Below are 23,544 nucleotides of genomic sequence, written 5' to 3' on the forward strand. Positions count from 1 at the left end.
TCTACTACCTAACTTTTAACCAGTATATCCCATATCAATTATTCCCTAACCTCAAGCAGTAACATCTACAAACAGAAAAAAAACTTCTGTTTATCCCTATAAATTATAAAGGGTGTAAATTTAATATGAAGTTCTTCAATACTATAAAGCCATTTAAATATATCAGCAATTTAAAATGTGCATAGCTATGTAGACAAAGCTAATTACTGAAAGAAAGGACTAAGATAGCCATAGTAAGGAGAAAAAAAGAACTAATTTTTTAATTACTTTTGAGAGGAACATGTAATTATACAGGCCAAAGATGTTCATTTCTGAAATGTTTAAATGTTTTGTTTTTTATTTATTTTAGAAAGAAAGGAAAAAAGGGACAAATATCAATCCTGACTAGGGATCAAACCCGCAACCTGAGTACGTGCTCTGACTGGGAATCAAACTGGCAACCTTTTGGTGCATGGGACGATGCTCAACCAACTGAGCCACACCAATCAGGGCTAATACTTCTGTTTATTTAAAATCACATTCCCTAGCATATTCCAATCACAACTTTACTGATTTCTAAAAATGAAATACAATTTTCTTCTTTGATCTAAAAGATGTCAAACTTCCCATAAGTTATTTTGCCAAAGTTCCAGAGCAAAAGAGTTTTAAAATGTTGCTTTATATCAAAAGTCTGTTTGGATAGTTCTAAAGAGAAATTCATAACTGAAGTGCTTTGAATGCTTTCTGGAAAAACAGAAAAAAGACCAGGTATTTTAATGTTCCCACAAAGCGATTCTTTCATTTCTATATGCAAGAGAGAGCCTGGGATTTAAAAAGTTCATAACAACAAAGCCTCACTACGTCCCATTTAGCAGATTTAACGTCTGTTACCAGATGTTAGCATTATGTAAGATCGTTTCCTCCTATTAGGAAGAGTTCCTAAGATCCGGTAAAAGCTGGTAAAACTGAAATCTAACCTACTTTTTTCAAAAGATTTCCATGGATTTAAATTTAACTGAAATATGCTAGCAAACACTTTGCTTTTTAAGTGTTAAAATAAAAATCTGTAAAATAGGCATACATTTCTCAAATTTACTTCTCTAACAGTGAATTCCTTATAATAAACCCACACAAAAAATTATTCATTTAGAGTATATTTATAAAATGTAAGTAAACTGGTTATTCCAATGTATAAGTTTAATAAAACACAAATGTGAATTTTAAAACATGTTATTTATAAGAAAAAGATTTCTTGCATTTATAAAACTGCCATGTGTAGTTTTCTATTATCCTTCATTGTTTGAAGGGTAATAGAAAACTACATTCTCAAGATGGAAGTTTAATAAATTAATTAAAATAGAAGCCATTCAAAACTTTTTAAAAAGAGAAATCTAATTTCTGGGTTCTTTCAAACTGCCAATTGTCATAAAATACAATGAGAAATACATTTCAAATACATTCACAAGTCAACTACATAACATCCCATTTACAGACTTTTATGTTATTCCTGCAATTCAAATATAGGCACTATACTTTTCCTACAATTATTTGGAAAAATCAATAAGAAGTTCACAGAAAGTTAATTTCAAATAAAAGGGTAAGAAAACATACATTCTTATGAAAATTATATGCATAAGCAGGACACAATGAACACATTTCATCACATGATTTATAGTAATTAATTACTTCTTATATTAATATTTAAGACTACTAACTTCATTTTTCTTAAAAAAGGTTTAAAAGTATAAAAATCAGGCTGTACTCACTATGCTCAATTTTCCATGGAACTATAATTTCCATTAAATTACATGAAAATAAAGTGGCTATAAATATTACAGATAAATGAAATTTAAAAAACGAACATCATAGCCTAAAGATTTTCTGCTGTATACCTTGTAAGAACAGAGTAAATGGATATGATAAAAACACTATAATAATGGACTGTGGTTTCATCAAAATAATAATCATATTAACTAGACATTACCCTAACTTCAAGGTTCATTAGTACACAGGAAATAAAATTACTCTGCTCATAACAACCTGAGCAACATGAAACAATAAATCACTATGGGTGTTTCTTCTATTTTACCATTAAGTGAAACTCAAAACAAAAGTACACAAAAGAGGTATCTCCTATGTTCAAACAATGGGTAATTCAAGAATACCTGAACTAAACAAGATTAAAAAATACTTCTGATAGCCTTAAATTCTAAAAATAAACACAGGATAGTAATGATCAATGCTCTCCAAGTACATGCCATCAATCATTCACAATTACTCTGTAGAAGTCTTTATAATATATATTGTTAAAATTAATCATATAAAATATAAATAAGTGGTTCATTCTTGAAAACTAACATTGTAAGCTATGGTGTTTAATAAGAACATTAAATATGAAAATGCAAATTATAAACATACAGCACTAGAATTTTGTAAATAAAGTTAATATCCTAGCAAAGAAAGAACTAGCATCTATTCCCCCAGACATAATAGTTAATGTTCCAGAAAAAGGAAGGAAAGGAAGAATAAATAAGACTAACCTTACCACCACTGCTACAGACAAGTTATGACTGAAAGCTGTAGTTTTAATCCTTTTTTCTATTTCCTTCTCTTATCATAAATGAATATGTTTATGACCTTATGTAATATCTGGTTTATGTGCACAAATCACTATTGGAAACATTGCCTATTATAAAAAGGCTTTGTCTTGTGTGTTTATACCAAAATAGAACTCATGTAAAAAGTGAATTATAAACTCAATGGAGAAAATAAGCAATAAAAGTTATCCTAGTTATATAATAGAATTAAATTCCTAGGAGACTTTAAGGGTGAAATTTAAAGTATTTGTTTTGGGCTCAGGAAATATAAATCTAGGGAAAATCAGAATAAATCTAATTAAATTAAATATACTCAAAATTTTTCTATATTTTGCGTACATGTATGTAGCAAAGGAGAATCAGGAAGTACAAAATTTTTGCAATATATCTATATCCACATTCTTGCTTTCTTTTTGCCTACAACAGTATATGACAGAAAATGGTGAAGATGACAATGGCTTTGTGACAAATAGGAATGGACTCAATGCAGAAGTAGTAGGCCAATCTAGCTTTTGAGAAGGTAATGGTTTTTATGAATGGTTTCACTGAATTGCAAAAATGTATTTGGACTGCCCTAGCTGGTTTGGCTCAGTAAATAGAGCATTGGTTTGTGGACTGAAGGGCCCCAGGTTTGATTCCGGTCAAGGGCACATGCCCGGGTTGTGGGCTTGATCCCCCGTGTGGGGTGTGCAGGAAGCAGCTGATCAATGATTCTCTCTCACATTGATGTTTCAATCTCTCTCTCCCTCTCCCTTCTTCTCTGAAATAAAAAAATATTTTTTTAAAAAAAATGAAATAAAAATGTATTTGGACAGACTTCAAAACTTTAAAAAACTGTGTTCATAAACATTCTTATTCAGAGATAGTACTTTAATAAAACCTAATTGAAAAGATACAGATATATTTAATTAAACGCCCCAATTTCTTAGAAACTAACTTACTTTCCTCTAAAAATATAATTTGTGATAGCAGAGGAAAAGAACTATCATTTCCTATAATTTCTTAGTTAAGACTAGTATGGCCCATATTTCCACCAGTTCTACTAAATGTGCAGAGCTGTCATACAGGCCCATGTTAGTGTGTTAGCCTAGAACGGACAATGCTAACACTAAAAGGGAAATCAGTCTGAAAATCATAATCTTTAACAACAGTTTATAAGTGTATCACTGATATTTCAACACTTACGGCTATCATAACATATGTTTCCTAGAGCCCTGCCCGTTTGAAGCAGCACTTCCTGGTCTTTGCTATTTAGTAGCTGCACCAGTGGTGAAATCAATCCAGCATCCACACACGGAATTCGCATAAACTCTGAAAATAAGAGACATATTTAATTAAAAATTTAAAAATTCACAAGTTACACAAATCATGTTCCTTAATAAAATAAATACTTATTATTAAAATGTTTAAGATGGCTTACTATTTGAAGAGTACATTTCTGTTCAAAATTACGATTGGTACTCTACTACATACTTCATGAAAAAAGTACACAAAAAATTAGTGGAGTCGTATTTTCCTTTGCTGACAATCTGCCATAAACCAAAAGGATTTTTAATTAATTTACTTTATACCTAGTTTATCACCATCTTCTTATAATAATTGGATGTGCTTATAAAGCAGCATGTTGATGGTGGAGAAACTGGTAATGGTCTTTCCATGAGCCTGATAATTAAAGTACAGCAGGTCCTCAAACAACTTGTTCCGTTCAATGCTGTTTTGTTATAATGCTGATGAGATGCAGTAGAAATCTAACTCTTGTTTATATCAGATTAGCCTATGGTAAAATCGGTTTTGTCATCCATTGTTTCACCACAGTTCCATGAACCTATTAATGACACTAAGTGAGGACTACTGTACTACAGTTATAAACTAAGCCATCAAATTGCATAATTTTCACTCTATGTTCTCTAAAAATTAAAAATACAGCATTTTTAAAAAGGTTCAAGTGAATCATCCTATATAATAAAAGGCTAATATGCAAATCAACTGAAGAGCAGTACAACCAGTCACTATGATGCACAATGACCAGCAGGGACAGATGCTCAACGCAGGAGCTGCCCCTGGTGGTCAGTGTGCTTCTACAGGGGGAGCGCTGCTCAGCCAGAAGCCGGGCTCGCAGCCGGTGAGCGCGGTGGCGGGAGCCTCTCCTGCCTCCGCAGCAGCACTAAGCCATCAGTCAGATATCCCCCAAGGGCTCCCAGGCTGCCAGAGGGAGCAGGCCGGGCTGAGGGAACCCCCCTCCCAGTGCATGAATTTCATGCACTAGGCCTCTAGTTATAAATAAATCCTTTTCCATTGATAAGACTCATCTATTCCTTATCTTCATTCCTACTCTTTATTAAAATTCATTTCATGGATCACTCATATCTGCTGTTGTACCCATACATTTGGTCTAAAGCACCAAACGTATTCTTATACTTCAAACATTTTTTTTTCCTTGGCTTTATAATATACCATTCTAAATTTAACAACTCCCAATGATACCATCATAGTCATGATTAGACAAACTTTTATACAGTGTCTCATGAGGTACTAACAAAATTTAAGGATATGAAGATAACAGGTTGATGAAAGTTCTCTAATTAGGGCTATTATGTGAACTGTTTGTTACCTTTGAAGCAGCTTCTTTTCCCCCTAACATAGCTGTAAGTCAAGAGGTATTCCTCTCTACCTAAATAAAGGCTTGCATTTCTATCATATTTCTTACTTACCTCTAGATTACTGAAAATCCTCTATAATTTAAACTCAAAGATTAAGAGTACTTTCTTACTTCTAAAGCTAACCTTTAAGTATATTGTCAATGTTTTGTTTTGAACTCAGTAGTATGAGATATTCTATGACCTACTCAAAATTATGCTATATACTTGCATGAATTCAATGACTATAGAAGATGACACATCAGTCTACTTGTCTACCTCTTAAATTAATAATTACTTTAGAATCTTTATAAATTTCAAACCTTAAAATAACTTGTCATCAACTCAAATTAATCAAATTAAAGGCAGATATTCATTATTCTTTTCATCTCTCTCAATGCCTAGATTCCAACAGGGGCATATTTAAATGACTACAAAAATTTAGGAACAGAATGATTTGCATTATTTTCATAAATGGAATCTGTGGTTATATCTTATTGTTTTGCTTGTTTGTTTTGTTGTTAGTATTCTTCAGGCAATGGCAGCATTGATGAATTACTATTTTTCTTTGCTTTTATGTTCTAATTGTCTATATCAACCTATCTTTCAAATTTTTGATGCTATAATCGATATTCAGTGTTCTTGAAATGATAAAGGGTAAATAATTACAGGAAAACTGTGGATCAAGTAAAACTGTTCTGAACTGAATTTTTTACATTTTATTCCAAAGCATATAAAGAATACTTTAACCCAGCCAGAGTGGCTCAGTGGTTGAGCATTGACACGTGAACCAGGAGGTCATAGTTCGACTCTGGTCATGCCTGGGTTGTGGGCCCAATTCCCATTGGGGTGTACAGGAGGCAATCAATCAATGATTCTCTTTCTCATCATTGATGTTTCCATCTCTCTCTCCCTCTCTCTGAAACCAATTTAAAAAAACAAAAACAAAAAACCTTAAACATACACAATGTTATATTTCAATGAGCTCTATTTAAAAAAAGAATAAAGATAAAATTAGTATATTCCTCAGCTTTTTCAGTCAATGTAAAAGCAACATTGCCAGTCCCTGGAGAAAGTAAACGTCTTCCAAAACCTTTTGCTTTTCAGGCAATTTACTTTTTAAGTAAGCAGTGCAGCCCTCATTAGCTAGTATTAAAAACATGAAGTTACCTACTTCAGATGGATAAATGTGAAAACATACCAGTAATTTTTCAGGAATATGTTTAAAATAATATATATCATTGATCTACATACAGAAATATAGATACTATTACAGAATGACTGTGATGGTCATCCTCTCTCAAAGTGGTACCTACTATCTACATCCCTAGTTTCTGGAAATCTATATTGTGATTCTAATGAGATTAAAAATCAACTACTTGATCTTAAAAATAAAGCTGCTTTGCATCTAAGAGTCAGATAGTGGTGGTCTAGATTAACAAACCATTTCTGAGGGGGATCTATTTTCAAACTAAATCTGCTTCAGAAGTTCTTTGTTGTCCTGAGGTAATCACTATCTATTCACAGCAATTCAAATCTGCTTGAAGTACATGAAATATTTCAAGACCTGAACATTTATGACTAGCTGAAATCCAAAGCACAGTATAGTGATAATATAATTACAATAGCTAGTCGTGATTTACATATAAAAACCTTACTGAAGCCTGAAAGACATTTTGAGAACCTCTAAACAAATGAAAAGAATTTCATGGTAATTTTCTTTTTGGTAATACATTTATGAACAAGTTGTTTTACTGGGCCAAAAACAACATACATTAGTATCGTACAATGCCACTTGCCATAGTGATTACACAAATGAGGCCAGAATTTTAAAAAAATTTCTTTAAAGTATAACATATGCAACTTACTAAAATAAAATGCCTAAAAATAATATCAAATCATAAATTGAGACAAACTAAAGGTATTACATTTAGTATGGCCCTCCCTTAATGTTAAAAACTGCTTTAAGTCAGGGTTTTCTCAAATTGACCAAATTAAAAAATCATATGCAAATATTTCTGCTACAATAAATTCTTGCAAAGAATCTCTTATTAGAAGTAAACTATATGTAATGGGATGGATTAGCTATTATATGATCTAAGCTTTGTTGTCATTATTATTTTTCCAGAGTATTTTTAAATGGAAATTTAAAAAATAAATGTTTCCCTTGAAGGTAAATGCAGAAAACAGAACATATATTCTAATTGCTCTGTTGCTGTCAAGTGCCAATGTCAGGAGGATAGACCAGACTAAAAATAAATAGTTCAAACCTGGGTACAACACAAACAATATATACACTGAAAAGAATAAGCTAAGCTCTCTGTGACAATAAAGATAAATGACTCAGTGGCAAGTTTAAGAATCCTATAACCAAAGTAATAAATGATATAGGTACAGCAAGGACTAGCAGTGTTTTCCTTTAATTCAACTCTAAAAGAAGGGAATAGCAGATGTGAAATGTATAAATAAAATGACTATAAATATAGTCATTTTTAACAATTACATGAAAAAGGCAAAGAAAATATAAAAAAATTAAAAATGTCTAATCTACAAAATTAAAACATAAATTAATAAAACATACTGACAATTAAGGTGTAAAACTGAAGATGTTCCCAGCAGAAAAGTTCTTGAGGAAAACCTCACCATTTTTGGCTACTTCAGCTATGATGTTAGCTACTTTGGCTGTACAGGAAGACTGTGGAATCAACAGACTTGAAAACAATTGAAGTATCCCACTTCCTTGGATTTTTTCACTTGTTTCCATATCTGAAAGAGATATATACAAAGAACTTTAATAAAAATCTTCAACAATAGCCTGACAATTTTATATACAATACATTCTTCAAGAATCCTCACCATCCAAATAAAAATTTGTTCAGTATAGATTCAAATGTATGCAATTTATATAAAATTACCTTCATTTCCACAACCTCCTTTTGAGTTTTTATTTGTACAAAACACTTTATAATGCAATATTTTCTCTATCTACAGATTATAAAGGAATTCTTTTTGAATATACCATTTGTATACTAAACTTACTTTTCAATGTCAGTCCCAAGCCTGTCTGTTCAGAGTAGGAATGTCTTTTTTTCTATCTCCCTTCTGAATTCTGTAACAGTGTATTATTTTTACATATGTTTACACACTTGGAATGATTATAAAATCAGTGTTTATTAACATACTAGAGGCCCGATGCATGATATTTGTGCAAAAGTAGGCCTTTGCTGCCTCAGACCTCGCAGCCCCGGCTGCCTCGGCTTCGTCCAGAAGGTCATCCGGATAGTCGTTCCGTCATTTGCATATTATGCTTTTATTATTATAGATAGTTCATTTTCAAGATTTAAAAGAATCTACAGAAATGAATAATTTTTTTGTAAATGCCTGTTTTCAAACTGATGACCATTCTGGTCCAAGCACTGCTGATAATGCAAAGCAATGGAATCACAAACATCAAAAATCATTTCATTTGTCGACTTCATTTCATACGCATCTTCAATTTGTGAACTGCTGCTGTTTTGTACCATAAACTTTATCTTTTATGTATTTCCATAAAAGAAAAACAAAAAGTCTAGTGTCACTTTAGGATAAATTTTCTTTGTTCAAAGCTTAGCCTGACTTCACATTATTTCAAATCAGTTAAACCTGAAAAGGAGTGAAAATTAGGAGTTTTTTTGGACACTATATATAAGCTGGGGCAAAAGTAGGTTTACAATTGTCCACTTTTGCCCCACCCTGTATATATAAATTCTATGGTTTCCTATATACTATCAGAAATTTTTAAAATAATAATTAAATGAGCAAAAAACCCCACCTCATATCACTTTATATGGAGAGATAGAGGAAACTATAGTTCTATACGACTACTACGTTTTTCATTCAACTCTTCAAACCACCAAGGACGAAAAGAAGTAGTGAACAGATTTAGTGATATAGAAAGTCAAGAGACCCCCTACTTCTTTCTTTGAGAAAATATCTACACTAATAAAAGAGAAACATGGTAATTAGCGTACGACCGCTACCCTTCCCATTGGCTAATCAGCATATCCTTATGCAAATTAACTGTCAGCCAAGATGGCGGCCGGCAGCCATGCACTGAAGCGAACAGGGAGGCTTGCTTGCTCCAGTGACGGCGGACTCCAATGTTCCCCGCCCCCCGCCTGCCGCTGCCGGCCTCTCAGCAGCAACTCTAAGCAACTATGTTGCCAATATAGAAGCTAAACAAAACCCCAGAAACCAGCTTTCAGTCAGCCGGCCTTCAGCCAGCCTGACCGCAACACTGTATCAAATACAGAAGGAAAAACAAAGGCCAGAAACCGGCTTTCAGCAGCCGAGGCCTCAGAGCTAAAGCTGGCCCAGAATTTAAAAAAAAAAAAAAAAAAAAAGGAGTGGTTGGGAGCTTCAGTCACCCGTCAGCCTGAAAACGGCCCTCAGCCCCTCAGCCAGGCTGGCCAGGCACCCCAGTGGGGACCCCCACCCTGATCCAGGACACCCTTCAGGGCAAACCAGCCGGCCCCCACCCGTGCACCAGGCCTCTATCCTATATAGTAAAAGGGTAATATGCCTCCCGGCACCAGGATCAGTGTGACAGGGGGCAGCGCCCCAACCCCCTGATCGCCCTGCGACTCTGTGAGTGACAGGGGGCAGGGCCACAACCTCCCTATCCGCCCTGCTCTGTTCGTGACAGGGGAAGGCGCCCAACCCCCTGATCAGCCCTGCTCTGTGCCTGATAGGGGGGAGCTCCCCAATCCCGATTGCCCTGCGGCTCTGTGTATGACAGGGTGCGGCGCCCCAAACCGCCCCCCCCCCCACGGGCCCTGCTCTGTGTGTGACAGGGTAGAGCCATACCTCCCCATTGGCCCTGCCCTGAGTGTGACAGGGTGCAGCGCCCCAACCCCCTGATCCGCCCTGCTCTATGTGTGACAGGGGGCGGTGCCCCAACTCCCCTATCGGCCCTACTCTGAGTGACAGGGGGGAGCTCCTCAACCCCCTGATCGGCCCTGCTCTGTGTGTGACAGGGGGGAGCTCCCCAACCCCCTGATCGGCTCTGCTCTGTGCGTGACAGGGGGGAGTTCCTCAACCCCCTGATGGGCCCTGCTCTGTGGGTGACAGGGGGGAGCTCCCCAACCCCCTGATCGACCCTGCTCTGTGTGTGACAGGGGGCGGTGCCCCAACCCCCCGATGGGCCCTGCTCTGTGAGTGACAGGGGGCAGCGCCCCAACCCCCTGATGGGCCCTGCTCTGTGCGTGACAGGGGGGAGCTCCCCAACCCCCTGATCGACCCTGCTCTGTGTGTGACAGGGTACGGAGCCCCAACCCCCCTGATGGGCCCTGCTTTGTGAGTGACAGGGGGTGGCGCCGCAACCTCCCCATCAACTCTGCCTTGAGTGTGACAGGGGGCAGTGCCCCAACCCCCCAATCGGCCCTACCCTGAGCGTGACTGAGGGTGGCATTGCAACCTCCCGATCCACCCTGCTCTGAGCCTGACCAGGGGCTGCACCTAGGGATTGGGCGTGCCCTCTGCCACCCGGGAGCAGGCCTAAGCCAGCAGGTCGTTATCTCCTGAGGGGTCCCAGACTGTGAGAGGGCACAAATTTTTGTGCACCGGGCCTCTAGTATATACATATAAAGAACCTTTCAATGAAACCAAGTTACTTCATGTATCTATTATTAAAAGCATGACCTATTAAAAGATAAGAACATCTGGAATGATGATACAAATAAAGAAAAACTCAAGGAAATAAAACTTAAAATTGCTATTTGATGCTGAACAATGAAGAAGCATAGCAGCCCTGTCTGGTTTGGCTCAATGAGTAGAGTGTCGGCTTGTGAACTGGAGTGTCCTGAGTTCACTTCCAGTCAAGGGCACATGCCCAGATTGTGGGCTCGATCCCTAGTAGGGAGCGTGCACGAGGCAGCCAATCAATGATTCTCTCTCATCACTGATATTTCAATCTTCTCTCCCTCTCTCTCTCTCTCTCTCTCTCTCTCTCCCTTCCACTCTCTGAAATCAATAAAAACATTAAAAAAAAAGAGAGACATAGCATATGTTTAAAGTAGAGTGGTAAGCTCATTAAAAAATTCAATTTAAAACTGTTTCTACTAGTATGTGTAGATCCTCTATCTTTACATACTTTTGATATACAAACTAGTAAGAGAGAACACTGAAGATTTCTTAAGTAAATAGTAGCTAATGTGATCAATAGAGTAGAAAAATAATTTTAATAAAATAATTTGAGAAATTCTACAAAAATAATGCATTTCTTTACAGTAAGTGCCAATTAGTGCAGTTTTTGAAACTGCACTATCCATTAGAAACTCTGAAATGGATTTGGTGAACAAGGTCCAGCAATTTCTCGAAGAGAGACCAGAATGAACACCACCAGCCAAAACAACAAAAGAATAGGAAAAATTTTGCCCAGAGTAAGGTAAAAACACTTAGTGAAACTTTGAATTATACATATGCACATGTATAATTAACTGTATGTGTATGCCTACTTTATGTAAAATGTATTTCTAACCACAGGTTCTGGTCAAAAAGTTAAGAACCACTATGCTGTGCACTGCTTGACTACCCAGGGTTACAGAACCATAACACTCTCTTAACATCAAGAGAAGCTAGAGTTGTCAAATGGCTGAAGCAATAGAAAAGTATATAGATAATTATACTTCCATGTATTTATTATCTTTGAAAAAGTAATTTGCAATTCATTTATATGTGTTTATCCATGACATTGATACTACAGATCAATCAAGTAACCAAGATTAGACAATGTTGAAACTCCAACCATGCATTTTCTTTACCTAGCATAAGCATAGTGCATTTTCACACAGCCAGTACTATTTTAGTTTCTAACATTTTATGTACTACAAAAGACATCTGTAGTACTTAAAACAACCTTATTTATTAGTTAAAATAAACAGATACCCAGAAAAATGAAGCAGACTTGTCTAAAAGTCACCAATCATACTAATCACAGAGCATAAACAGCAACTTCAGATTCTATTGAACTAACAAATTGAAATGTGTGTCACCTGGCAACCACTGGTATTATTTTTTACAACAGAAAACTTAAGCAAAAATAGATGAAACCTGTCCTCTTGTATGCTGTCACTTACTAGATTTCTTACAATTCAAATTACTCAAAATGTCATGTATACATGATGGGGACATAAACATAGCAGTTGTCTTTTTAACAAGCCCATTTATAAAATATAATGTGCCTTTTTGCTTTTGTTTTGTTTCATGGATTAAAATAAGTTTTTAAGGTACCACCTGAAAACCTCACACCAAATTTCCATTAATTTTTTTTAAGCAAGAAGCCAAAAAGAACTGAACCCAATTTTCCATAGTAAAATCCTTCCTTTTCTAACCAGAAGATGTACTACTACAACCTTAGATTGCCCCAGGGGTCTTATGCCACCATCTGTTGGTGCTAAGACAAAAGAGCAAGAGTAAGCCATAAGGCATGATCATGATTAAATGTGAAGTCGAGGCACTTATGTGCTTGGAGGCAAGCAGTTAACTGCAAATCACCCATGCGTGTCTCCCTTTGACTATAACTGAAAGAACGGCTTAACGTCAGAGCTGATGGGGTAAGAGGAAAAAGAAAACAATACAAAATTCTTGTACTCTGATGAGACAGACTTTCCACAGATGATAATCCAAGGAATTGGAAGAAAAGTTATACTAAGATGAATCAAGAATTTGGGAATGGTATTTTTTATGCTATTGTCAGAGAAATCAAAGAAATAAATATAATTGTTTCTCATGTAAATCTGATTTACAATTTTAAAAAATCTAACAGGAATTCTATTCATTTGTTAGCATCTGGATTTCTATATAGGTTTAGAATTTAAATTCAACAGTTGGGAATTACCCTTCTTTCCTGTGGCAGAAATACACAAAGGACCAAATACTGCTTATCACTAAAATGTCACTGTTCAATAAACAATTATAAAGTTTCAGCCTCATTTCATATATACTTTCTGCACTGGCATTACACTGCATTTCAAATGCATAGTGATTTGTGAAACTAAAAGATGTTCTCAGATATCTGTGAATACCCTTGAAATGATTTTAAAAGCACATTAAGAAGTAGTCAGCAGTTAGTGTTTGCAGGTCTAAATAAAGGAAGGGCTACTTATTAAAAAAAAATCATGAACTGAGCTCAAGAGGCCTATAAAAAGGTAGGCTTTTCATTATTTTTGCCAGTCTACTATAGACATTTTAACTATACGTCTTTTAAATGTTTTCAGGAATCAATTCACTATCCTTCTCCCCCTTCACAGTTAGGTGCGGTCATAAAAAAATGTTTGAGTATGACTACAAATTACAGGCACTGGCAGTCCTTGAGTTTTAAAGGACCCATATATGATGGGCAATTGCTCCTTTAAAATAATATCTGTAGAACCTACTGCAGCAGTCATATCCATCACAGCAGCCCTTGCAGTGCAGCAAGCGTTCATTCTGTCCCTATAGTCCTGTGTCCACACTCCATCTGGCCTCCTGGTGGCAATAAGCAGCTTAGTTATGAAACTGCCACTGACAAAAGGGAAAAGAAAACTGAGCAATCAGGTCAGAGAAACTTTAAAGAAGAGTACATCAAGAACCTAGGTTACAATGGCATTATGGGGAGAAGTTAAAGCACCGCTTGTAGAACTTCTCAAGGCCAATAACCTGGTAGAACACAGGAAACAAGCAGAATGGGAATAACTCATAATTTAAGATATAGCTTGAGAAAGGCTGAAGTTCCCCAAAAAGCTGCCAAATAACTACAATAAAAAATTGGCTTTACAGTTAAATACCAAGATGGAGTTTTCAGGTATGCTACTACAATAAATTGAATTTTTGATGTTATGTTAGCATATAGACTTCATGAAGATAAATTAATAAAAAGCATTTGATAACCAATTTATAGTAAACTCCAAGTTAGAAAAACAAAAATAATGACTGCAATTACTATAACTCTCTTGGATTAAAAATGTATTTGTATAAATTGATAGTATGTTTTAAATTAATAAAAAATACCTTTTTCAAAAGTAATAAAAATGCCTTTTAAATAAAATCTGTGCAAATAAAGAAATTAAAGGGGGAAAACCCCTCGCGGGGGTTTTGCATGCATTATCAAATTAAAACTCTTACCTTTTGCAATAGCATGGACCAGTCTAGAGGTTATTATGCTAAGGGAAATACTGTAATCCAGTCCGTGAAAGACAAATACCATATGATATCACTTATATGTGTAACCTAATGAACAAAATAAACTGACAAACAAAATAGAATCAGAGACATGGATATATGGAACAGACTGACAGCTGTCAGAGGGTGGGGGTGGGGGGGGGGACTGCATGAAAGAAAGTGAAGGGATTAGCCAAAGAACAAATATGCATAATCCATAGACACAGACAACAGTGTGGTGAGGGGAGGGGGTGTAAAATGGAGACATCTTTAACAGTGTAAACAATATTAAACAATACAAAGTAAAAAAAAAAAAAATAAGTTTTACTTAGAGTAAAGAATAGTATCTTTATATTACATATCCAGGGAATCCTTATAACAGATTTTGAAGAGGAGACGCAGATTTGGATTGACTGCAAGTCAATGGAATATGACTTAAAAGGAGGGCATGTGTATCCTTGTCTCTGAAGAACTATTCATTTCTCAAGGGGTAAATTTTTAGAATAGGGTGCAACAAGTACCTTGCCCTGTGCTCAGGCAATCTGATCCAAAGTCAAAGCTTCATTTACTACAGTGATGGCGAACTTTTTGAGCTCGGCGTGTCAGCATTTTGAAAAACCCTAACTTAACTCTGGTGCCGTGTCACATATAGAAATATAGAAATTTTTTGTTATTTGCAACCATAGTAAAACAAAGATTTATATTTTTGATATTTATTTTATAGATTTAAATGCCATTTAACAAAGAAAAATCAACCAAAAAAATGAGTTCGCGTGTCACCTCTGACACGCATGTCATAGGTTCGCCATCACTGATTTACTACAACACAGACAAGTCCCAAATCCTCTCTCCTTTTTCCAACTGAAAACAAAGTATTTGCACTTGGATATATCATAAGTAACTCAAATTTAATATTCTTCAAATCAAACTTACCCTCTTTTTCTTTAAAATCATTCTAGTCTCTATCTCGGTGAAAGACAGAGAATCCATCTAAGCCACAAGCCTGCCCCAGAATGATTGCAAATTTTTCTCTCTGAGTAAATGCCTTTTTACCACCCACATTCAATGAGAACATAAGTTCCAGATTCCATCTCACCAGCATCTTGTGCATCTATGCTTTCCTTTCTACGTTCATGTTATATCAAGTTCTTAGTTCTGACCTTTATTAAATGCAACAGCCTCCTCAAAAGTCTCCCTAACTCCAGCCACACATTCCTCCCACTGCTCCTATCTGTGATCCACAGATACCAGAATAAACTTCTGGAAATGCAAATTTTATGTCACTCCCTCTTTTAAATCTTTAAATGATTCTCCATAACTTTGTTTGTTTTTGTTAATCCTCACCTGATGATATTTTTCCCATTGCTTTCCAGAGAGAGTGGAAAGGAAGGAGGGAGGAAGGAAAACATAAATATGAGAGAGAAGACACATCGACTGGTTACCTCCCACAAGAGCCCAGATCATGAAACCTAGGTATATGCTCTTGACCAGGAATCAAAACTGAGACCCTTGGTTTCAAGGGCTGATACTCTAACCATTGAGCAACAACGGCCAGAGCTCCATAATTTTTAATTAAACATTCAAGCACATCCATTAGTATTTCCCAATCCTATCTCCTGATACTCTTCCATGACAATCTACACTCTAGCCACCCTAAATTACTTCTAGTAAACCAAATTAATCACCTTATTACTTCCTTGCTGCACATGTTCCCTCTCTGAAACACCACACTCCCTATTACTTTAGCTAATTCCTGTTCAGACTCAGTGTGCTCATTTAAAGGTATTTGACTGATACATTATCTTAAATTTATATCAAAACATTTTTTAAAATTCTGAAAGCATTTTCAAACATATTCTCTCTTCATTTTTAAAACAGGTCATGTGAGATACGCATGCTAGGTCATGTTCTCTTCATATCACAAATAAGGCTCTCTAATAAGATTATACTGGGAAAAGAAAAAGAATCCAGTTTTTATGATTCTTATTCCCTATTCCACTGCTTTTCCTACTGTTAACTGTTATTTTAGAAGACATATGGTGATGACAATACCTTGACCAGATTTGCCAAGTTATTATGTAAAAAAAATTATTTAACCTATTTTGCAGGAATAAGAACTACAGTGAAGCAACTAAGTGGTAAGAAAGTGATACGGGTTTAAAATATTTAAAACACGTAAGAGGAATATGCTGAGTATAAGAAGATTAAAATTAGGGCATGACAAATGAGAAGGCAATATTTCTAGAGAAAATGGAAGTATATGAAGTATATAAAGTGGGGCAGAGGGAAATAAATAAAATGATATTTCTTTCACTGATGAGACCCTTTTTTCCCCCAATAAGGATTTTAAGCAAATAAAAGGAACATGAGATACAGGAAATAAAAGGATGTATGTAGTCATGAAAAGAAAGAGGGCAGAACAAAGACACATTCTACAGTGACTCACTCTCAGAAACAGGTCTTACTAAAACATTAAATTGTGAAAGTCATTTTAGAAAATTACCAGTGATTTTTGTAGTCTTGCAGTCATTTCAATTCTAGCACTTGGGTTGCGGGTGAATTTCCCGCCAAAATATAAGATGGCGCGTTAAAATGCCTATATCTTTTGAAGTATGGGTTCGATTGAAATGAAATATTTGGTAATACGCAGTTACAATCGGCCCGAGTTTACACGTTTCCCGCACTCCACCGCAAATCTATATGAACCGAGTTTAAGACGGCTCCCGCGGAGTACGCGCAATTCACGCGAGCCGACTTAACTCGTTTCCCGCAACCCAAGTGCTAGGATAATGTAAGCTGTGGGAGTCAAAGAAGTTCTGTGTGTGGAAATCATCACTAGAATAAGCAGGGAGATCTGTTAGTTTGACTATTTTCTTTAAAATTACCACTAACTAGGTCATAGAGTAGTTGCTAAAAAATTAAGATCTGTATTGTTAGAAAATAAATGAAAGATATCTACTGAGAAAATAAACACCAGGAGGAATTGTGTTAATGACTGTGGTAAAAGCAGAGTGTATAACTAGAATTGTTCACCTAGAAGTTCAAAGTAATTACTGAAAATATAGTTCCTATAGGAAATGTGGATTTCCTCACTTCATATTAAGAAAATGAGAATACAGTAAAACAGAGTAAAGAACATTTTCAGTAAAAGACCCACCTCCATCTTATTGTGAAATACCTTGGTAGGAAATATGAAGTAAACAAAGCTAGAGACCTGGCATATACACGATTAGATTTTTTGAAGACCTTAATTTATTAATGTTTACCAAAAGCCTACAGGAATATATACTGTTCCTGAAATAAACAAATTATTTCCTAAGGAGCATCTTAAAAAAATATTAGCCTAGCTGATATGGCTCAGTGGATAGAGCGTCAGCCTGTGGACCAAACAGTCCTGGGTTCAGTTCCGGTCAAGGGCACATACCTCGGTTGCAGGCTCCTACCCAGCCCAGGCCGGCTCTGGTGCAGGAGGCAACCAATCGATGTGTTTCCCTCACAATGATATTTCTATCTTTCCCTCTCCAACCCTTTCTAAAAACCAACGGAAAAATATACTCGGGTGAGGATTAAAAAAAAAAAGTGATCCAAGGAACCCACTTAAGGAAATATTACTCTTTGTAAACAAGTCAATGTGATGCATGCAAAATTTACTCTACTTTTTTCAGGAAAACAAAAAGAAATAACAAAAAGTTACACATACAAGGAAAAAGAGTAAGGAGTCACTTAAAATGGGCATTACCGTAAGTCTGGCCAAAGGAAACAGTTAAATAGCTCATAGTATCATCTTAAATTGAGATAAAATTTAAAAATGTCCAACAACAGAGGACTACTACTGTGGACGAGCCACCCAAAATAACATTATGTAATCATTAAAATGCCATTTTAAAAGTTTATCATGTTAAATGCTAAAAATATGGTATAAAAAAGGAACCTACATTTACATGGCATAATTCAAATTTTATAAAATAAAAAAATTATAATTTTTTCTGTTTTCCAAATTGTATACAATATGCTCACATTATTTTATAAGAAGAAAACCTATTTCAAATCTGTATATATCAGGGCATACTACTATATACTATGATACTATACTCCAATTGGGCAATTTATTAGCAAAAATAGATTATTATTAACCAAGAATTAAATTTGATGCTAATTTCCCAAAGGTTAAAAAACACTTTGAAACAAAGAACTTAATGCTGAAGTGATAAAGAATCAATAATTTATGTAAGCTTTTGGTAGAGGTTTTTAATTATTAGGAAAAATGTCTAGGTTATAGGTTGTGACATAGGAGTTGTTGACTATAAGACATTTTGAGGAAAATCAGTATTTTAAAAAGTGTGGATTTAGAAGACTGAAAAAATAAATTAAAGAGCAAACCAAAGCACTTCAAGAAAAGTAATATACAAGATTGTCAGATGAAATAGTAATTGTTACAAAATAAGTCATGAGACAAAAATGATTATTTTATATTTGTGTGAAGACATCAAGAGTATGACTAAAGAACCTGTTGGTAAAAAGTTGATAATTTATTTAAAAACTAGAGGCCCAGTGCATGAAATTTGTGCACAGAAGGGGGGGTGTCCCTCAGCCCGGCCTGCACCCTCTCCAATCTGGGACCCCTTGGGGAATGTCTGACTGCTGGTTTAGGCCTGATCCCTTTGGGAATCGGCAGTCGGACATCCCTCTCACAATCCAGGACAGCTGGCTCCTAACCGCTCACCTGCCTGCCTGATTGCCCTTAACCGCTTCTGCCTGCCAGCCTGATCACCCTTAAGTATTCCCCTGTCGGCCTGATTGACGCCTAACTACACCCCTGCCAGCCTGATTGCCCCAACTGTCCTACCCTGCTGGTCCGATTGCCCCCAACTGACCTCCCCTGCAAGTCTGATCGCCCCCAACTGCCCTCCCCTGCCAGCCTGGTCACACCCAACTGCCCTCCCCTGCAGGCCTGATCGCCCACAACTCCCCTCCCTTGCCGGCCATCTTGCAGTGGCCATCTTGAGGCGGCCATCTTATGGTGGCCATCTTGTGATAACGTCGCGTGAGGGCGTGACGCCACCTAGGCTTTTATTATATAGGATATCTTGTCTAGAACTACAACTACACTGAATCATTCTGAAAAGAGGAGGGAATCAAATAAACTTTTCAAATAGCTCTTCTCAATATACTTTGGCCACAACAATAACAACAAAACCCATCAACACTAAACTGAAAAGAGAAACAGACTTCAGGCCACAATAATCTACCAAGAGTGGAGTAAGCATATGTGTTGAATTTAATTATCGCTGATAAAATAGTAACTAAACTAAATAATGGCTCTTAAAATACAGATGATATTGAAAAGCTATCAGTAAATCAACACACATTAAATCATGCACTAGCTCAGCATTAAATACTTAATAAGCTAGTCAGATACATACTTTGCTCTCAAAGAGTTTATAGTTTAGTGAGGGAGACCAGTGTAGTTTTAATATCTTGATAAAAATCCCACAACAGTTCAGCCAGTGTGGAGGTCATGGTCAGGGCACATGCCCAGGATTGTGGGCATGATTCCCAGTAGGGGCGTGCAGGAGGTAGCCGATCGATGGTTCTCTCTCATCATTGAGTTGTTATCTCTCTCCTTTCCTTTCTCTGAAATCAATAAAGAACATATTTTTTTAAAAAATCCCATACAGATATAATGTACAGAGGTGTTAGGTAGGAAATTAGACATGAGCAGTTAGGGTAGGGCCTGCCCTGGGGTCCTGACAGGCCAGACCAACACTGCCTTCAGTCACCTCTCTACAGGTGGCCTTGCAGTCAGTAGTTCCTGAAGCAGACCACTAGTGGGCAGTTTCGGAAAGAGCTGGTTCTCAGCTCAAGTTCAGAGGAAGATGACATAACCTCAATGCGACCTTACTAGAGCCCCAGACTAACTTATAGAGGGTCAGTCAGAAGCACAGGTTAACATGTTGCCTGGGCTTGTGATGGCATCAGAAGTGGGGGCAGAAAGCAGTCTTGTAGGGCTGAACCCTTAGGCTGTGGAATCTGATACTATCTTCAGATAGACAGTGTGGGAATTGAGTTGAATTGTAGGACACCCAACTACTGTCCAGAGCATTGCTTGTTGTTGGTGTGAGGAAAACCTTCTCCTCCTACACATTAGAATTGGGTATAGAAACCTAAAAGAACTGGCAAAATGACCTTGACCCCATATTTGGAGATGTTTGTGCCCTTTATGTAATAACTAGAGGCCCGGGGCATGAAATTTGTGCGGGGGCGGGGGGGGGGGGGAGAGGGGTGTCCCTCAGCCCAGCCTGGACCCTCTCAAATTCAGAACCCCTCAGGGGATGTCCAACTGCTGGTTTAGGCTGAGGATTGGGCCCAAACCAGCAGTCGGACATTCCTCTCACAATCTGGGACCACTGGCTCCTAACTGCTCACCTGCCTGCCTGCCTGATCACCCCTAACTGACTCTGCTTGCCGGCCTGGTCGCCCACAACTGCCCACCCCCACCAACCTGGTCGCCCCCAACTGCACCCCGTGACGTCCAGGTTGCTCCTTACTGCCCCCCGTGGCGGCCTGGTCGCCTCCAACAGCCTCCCTCTGCCAGCCTGGTCACCCCTAACTGCCCCCCTTGCAGGCCTGGTTGCCCTTCACTGACCCCCATGCCGGCCTGGACGTCCTTAACTGCCCCCCCGCCGACCTGGTTGCCTCCAACTGCCCCCTCCCACCAGCCTGGTTGCCCCATACTGCCCCCTTTTGCTGGCCTGGTCGCCCCCAACTGACCCCCCCTGCCAGCCTGGATGCCGTCAACTGTGCCCCCTGCCGGCCTGGTCGCCCCTCACTGCCCCACCTCTGCTGGCCTGGTCATCCCTCACTAACCCCCCCTGCCAGCCTGCTTGCCCCACACAGCCTGCTGTTCAGTCATTTGGTCGTCCCTCACTAACCCCCCTGCCGGCCTGGTCGCCCCATGCAGCCTGCTGTTCGGTCGTTTGGTCATCCCTCACTAACCCCCTGCCGGCCTTGTCGCCCCACTCAGCCTGTTCAGTTGTACATTCAGTCGTCCATTTGGTTGCGATGGCCCCTGGCTCTTTATTTATATAGATGCCCTTCGCAGACTGGGCAATAGTAATGTGGGGAATGGTAATGTATAGCACCCAAAATGAGTACTGAAAGGTTTTCAAATTGGCTCTGGATTTACTAGATATAATGGCATTACAGCAATTGCTTAGGTCTCTGTGTAATGCCCAAGACAAATATCAAATTGAAAATCCTACAAAATCAATGGGATAAAGGTCAAGGCAAAATGTCCTAAGATAGAAAAGAAAGCAGAGTTTCACAGGGTGGCTCTACTTAAATGATAAGGAGAAAAAGTGTGAAGGAAGTCTGTTAATGGTGCCTAATTCAGGAGAACAATGGAGGAAATAATACTAGTCAAAGAAGAATTCACTCTCTTAAAGAGAGGATGAGAAAGGATCATAAATAAGAAAATAAATCACAATCTCCCAAGCCATATAACTAGAACAAGAATAACTGCAAGGTGGTTAAAGAACTTTCCTATCTCACAGAATTTCCTATCTAGACCAGAATTTTCCCTTCAGAACTAGTTTTGAACACTCCTACCTGTGCCCTTTGGATCTCTAAACTATTTTTTGGGGGGTAGGTGGGGTTTATTGTGTTATTTTTTGTTTTGTTTTGAGGATCTCTAAACTTTCTAAACAAGTGCCAGACACTCCCAAAACACTACCTTCCTCTCACTGCTCTTAAGCAGAACTCAGCTCTCTTTTCCTTACATTCTACCCCAAGACTGAGAGCTTGAAGCTTGAGTTATTATTTTCTTAGCTGAAAAGTATATTTTTTAAGCCGTTTGTCCTCTGGCTTCAGGCAAAAATAATTTCTCTACCATTTGGTGACATTCTATTTGCCCCATTCTCATCACTAGCATTCTAATAACCCTCAAATTCACTGGAGCTTACTCTCAGGTTTTCTCTCTCCTACAATTCTTGATATCATCCTGAACAACTATGAATCTTCATGAAGTGGTTAATGACTTGGCCTCACATTCTTTGACTTTAATAAGTGACCAAATTCTCTACTGTACTTAACAATCCACCACACAATCACACCAGGGCCCCATTATTATGTAGAACTGCTCCATGGTTGAAAGCTTAAATTTGGAAGTTACTTTCTGAGCACAATCTTCTGTTCTATCATGTATTTTATTTTTCTATTATTGAACAGTTTTAACCTTACTGAAACCTCTATTCCTTCAACTTCTTCCTTCCTAATCTATCAGCCCTCTCCATGATTCATTTCATCCCTACCTACTCTGAAAAATGATCAATGATTTCAGCAATTTTCCTAAAACCCTATCTACTTCACTTTGCCATTCAATCCCTGACAATGGATAAATCCAGCCATATATGTGTTCCTGTTCTCTAATTTTAAAATGTTATGTTATTAAATATGTTAACTAGCACCACAAGATAAGTTCACATTTTACAATCTTAACTGGACCCTCTCCATTATTCAGTAATGTTTTAGTTAACTCTAGTTATTCCCCTGTTACATTTCCTAAGCCAGAAATTCTAAACATTTACTACTCTCTGTATATACCAAAAGAAAGGTACATTCAGGGAAGAAAATATCTGGAAAAAGGAGTAAGAGATACTGAAAACAGATAACCTTTCCTGGTATCAGAGTGCAAATATTTTACTCCTTCATACTTAACCATGATATAAACTACCCTTAACTCCTGCCTCTAAGAAAAAGATGTCCTCTTCTTCTTATTGGCTATCCTCCAACCTTCTTAAAATCTGCCACCACAGAGATCTTTTAAAAATACAAATCTGATTTTTATTTGCTTTCAGTGGTTTCCTTTAGCGTGGTGCTAGAGTGAGTTTGTACCCTCCTCCCCCAATTCATTATGTTGAAATCTAACCCCCAATGTGATGGTATTAGGAGGTGGGGCCTTTGGGAAGTGATCGGGTCATAAGGGAAGAGTCCTCCTGAGTGGGATTAGTGGCTTTACAACTAGAGATCCAGAGAGATGCCTCAATTCTTGTACCATGTGAGGTTCCAGCAAAAAGACAGCTATCTATGAGTCAGGAGACATACCTCACCAGATACCCTGATCTTGACCTTGGACTTCCCAGCCTCCAGAACTGTTA

At 37.5% G+C, this 23,544-nt stretch overlaps 1 protein-coding gene across 21 annotated transcripts in view; it reads right to left on the reverse strand.

The window, feature by feature from the left end:
• The window catches only part of RAP1GDS1 (Rap1 GTPase-GDP dissociation stimulator 1), a 139,226-nt gene that overhangs the window by 75,937 nt on the left and 39,745 nt on the right, over positions 1–23,544 (reverse strand). For 19 of the 21 annotated variants that reach the window (XR_002832288.1, XR_002832287.1, XR_002832286.1 and 16 more), the window contains exons 3-4: positions 7,856–7,978; positions 3,762–3,887 (exon numbers count right to left, since the gene is read on the reverse strand). Coding sequence is in view for 11 of the 21 variants with exons in the window: in XM_006101417.3 (XP_006101479.1) it covers positions 3,762–3,887; positions 7,856–7,978 (249 nt within the window). In the remaining 10 variants the exon portion in view is untranslated. Of the gene's footprint in view, positions 1–3,761; positions 3,888–7,793; positions 7,979–23,544 lie in introns of those variants that run through there. The other 2 variants (XM_006101419.3, XM_023764897.1) reach the window with 2 other exon arrangements.

The sequence above is a fragment of the Myotis lucifugus genome, unplaced genomic scaffold, assembly GCF_000147115.1.
Source record: "Myotis lucifugus unplaced genomic scaffold, Myoluc2.0 scaffold_357, whole genome shotgun sequence".
Classification (NCBI taxonomy): Eukaryota; Metazoa; Chordata; class Mammalia; order Chiroptera; family Vespertilionidae; genus Myotis; species Myotis lucifugus.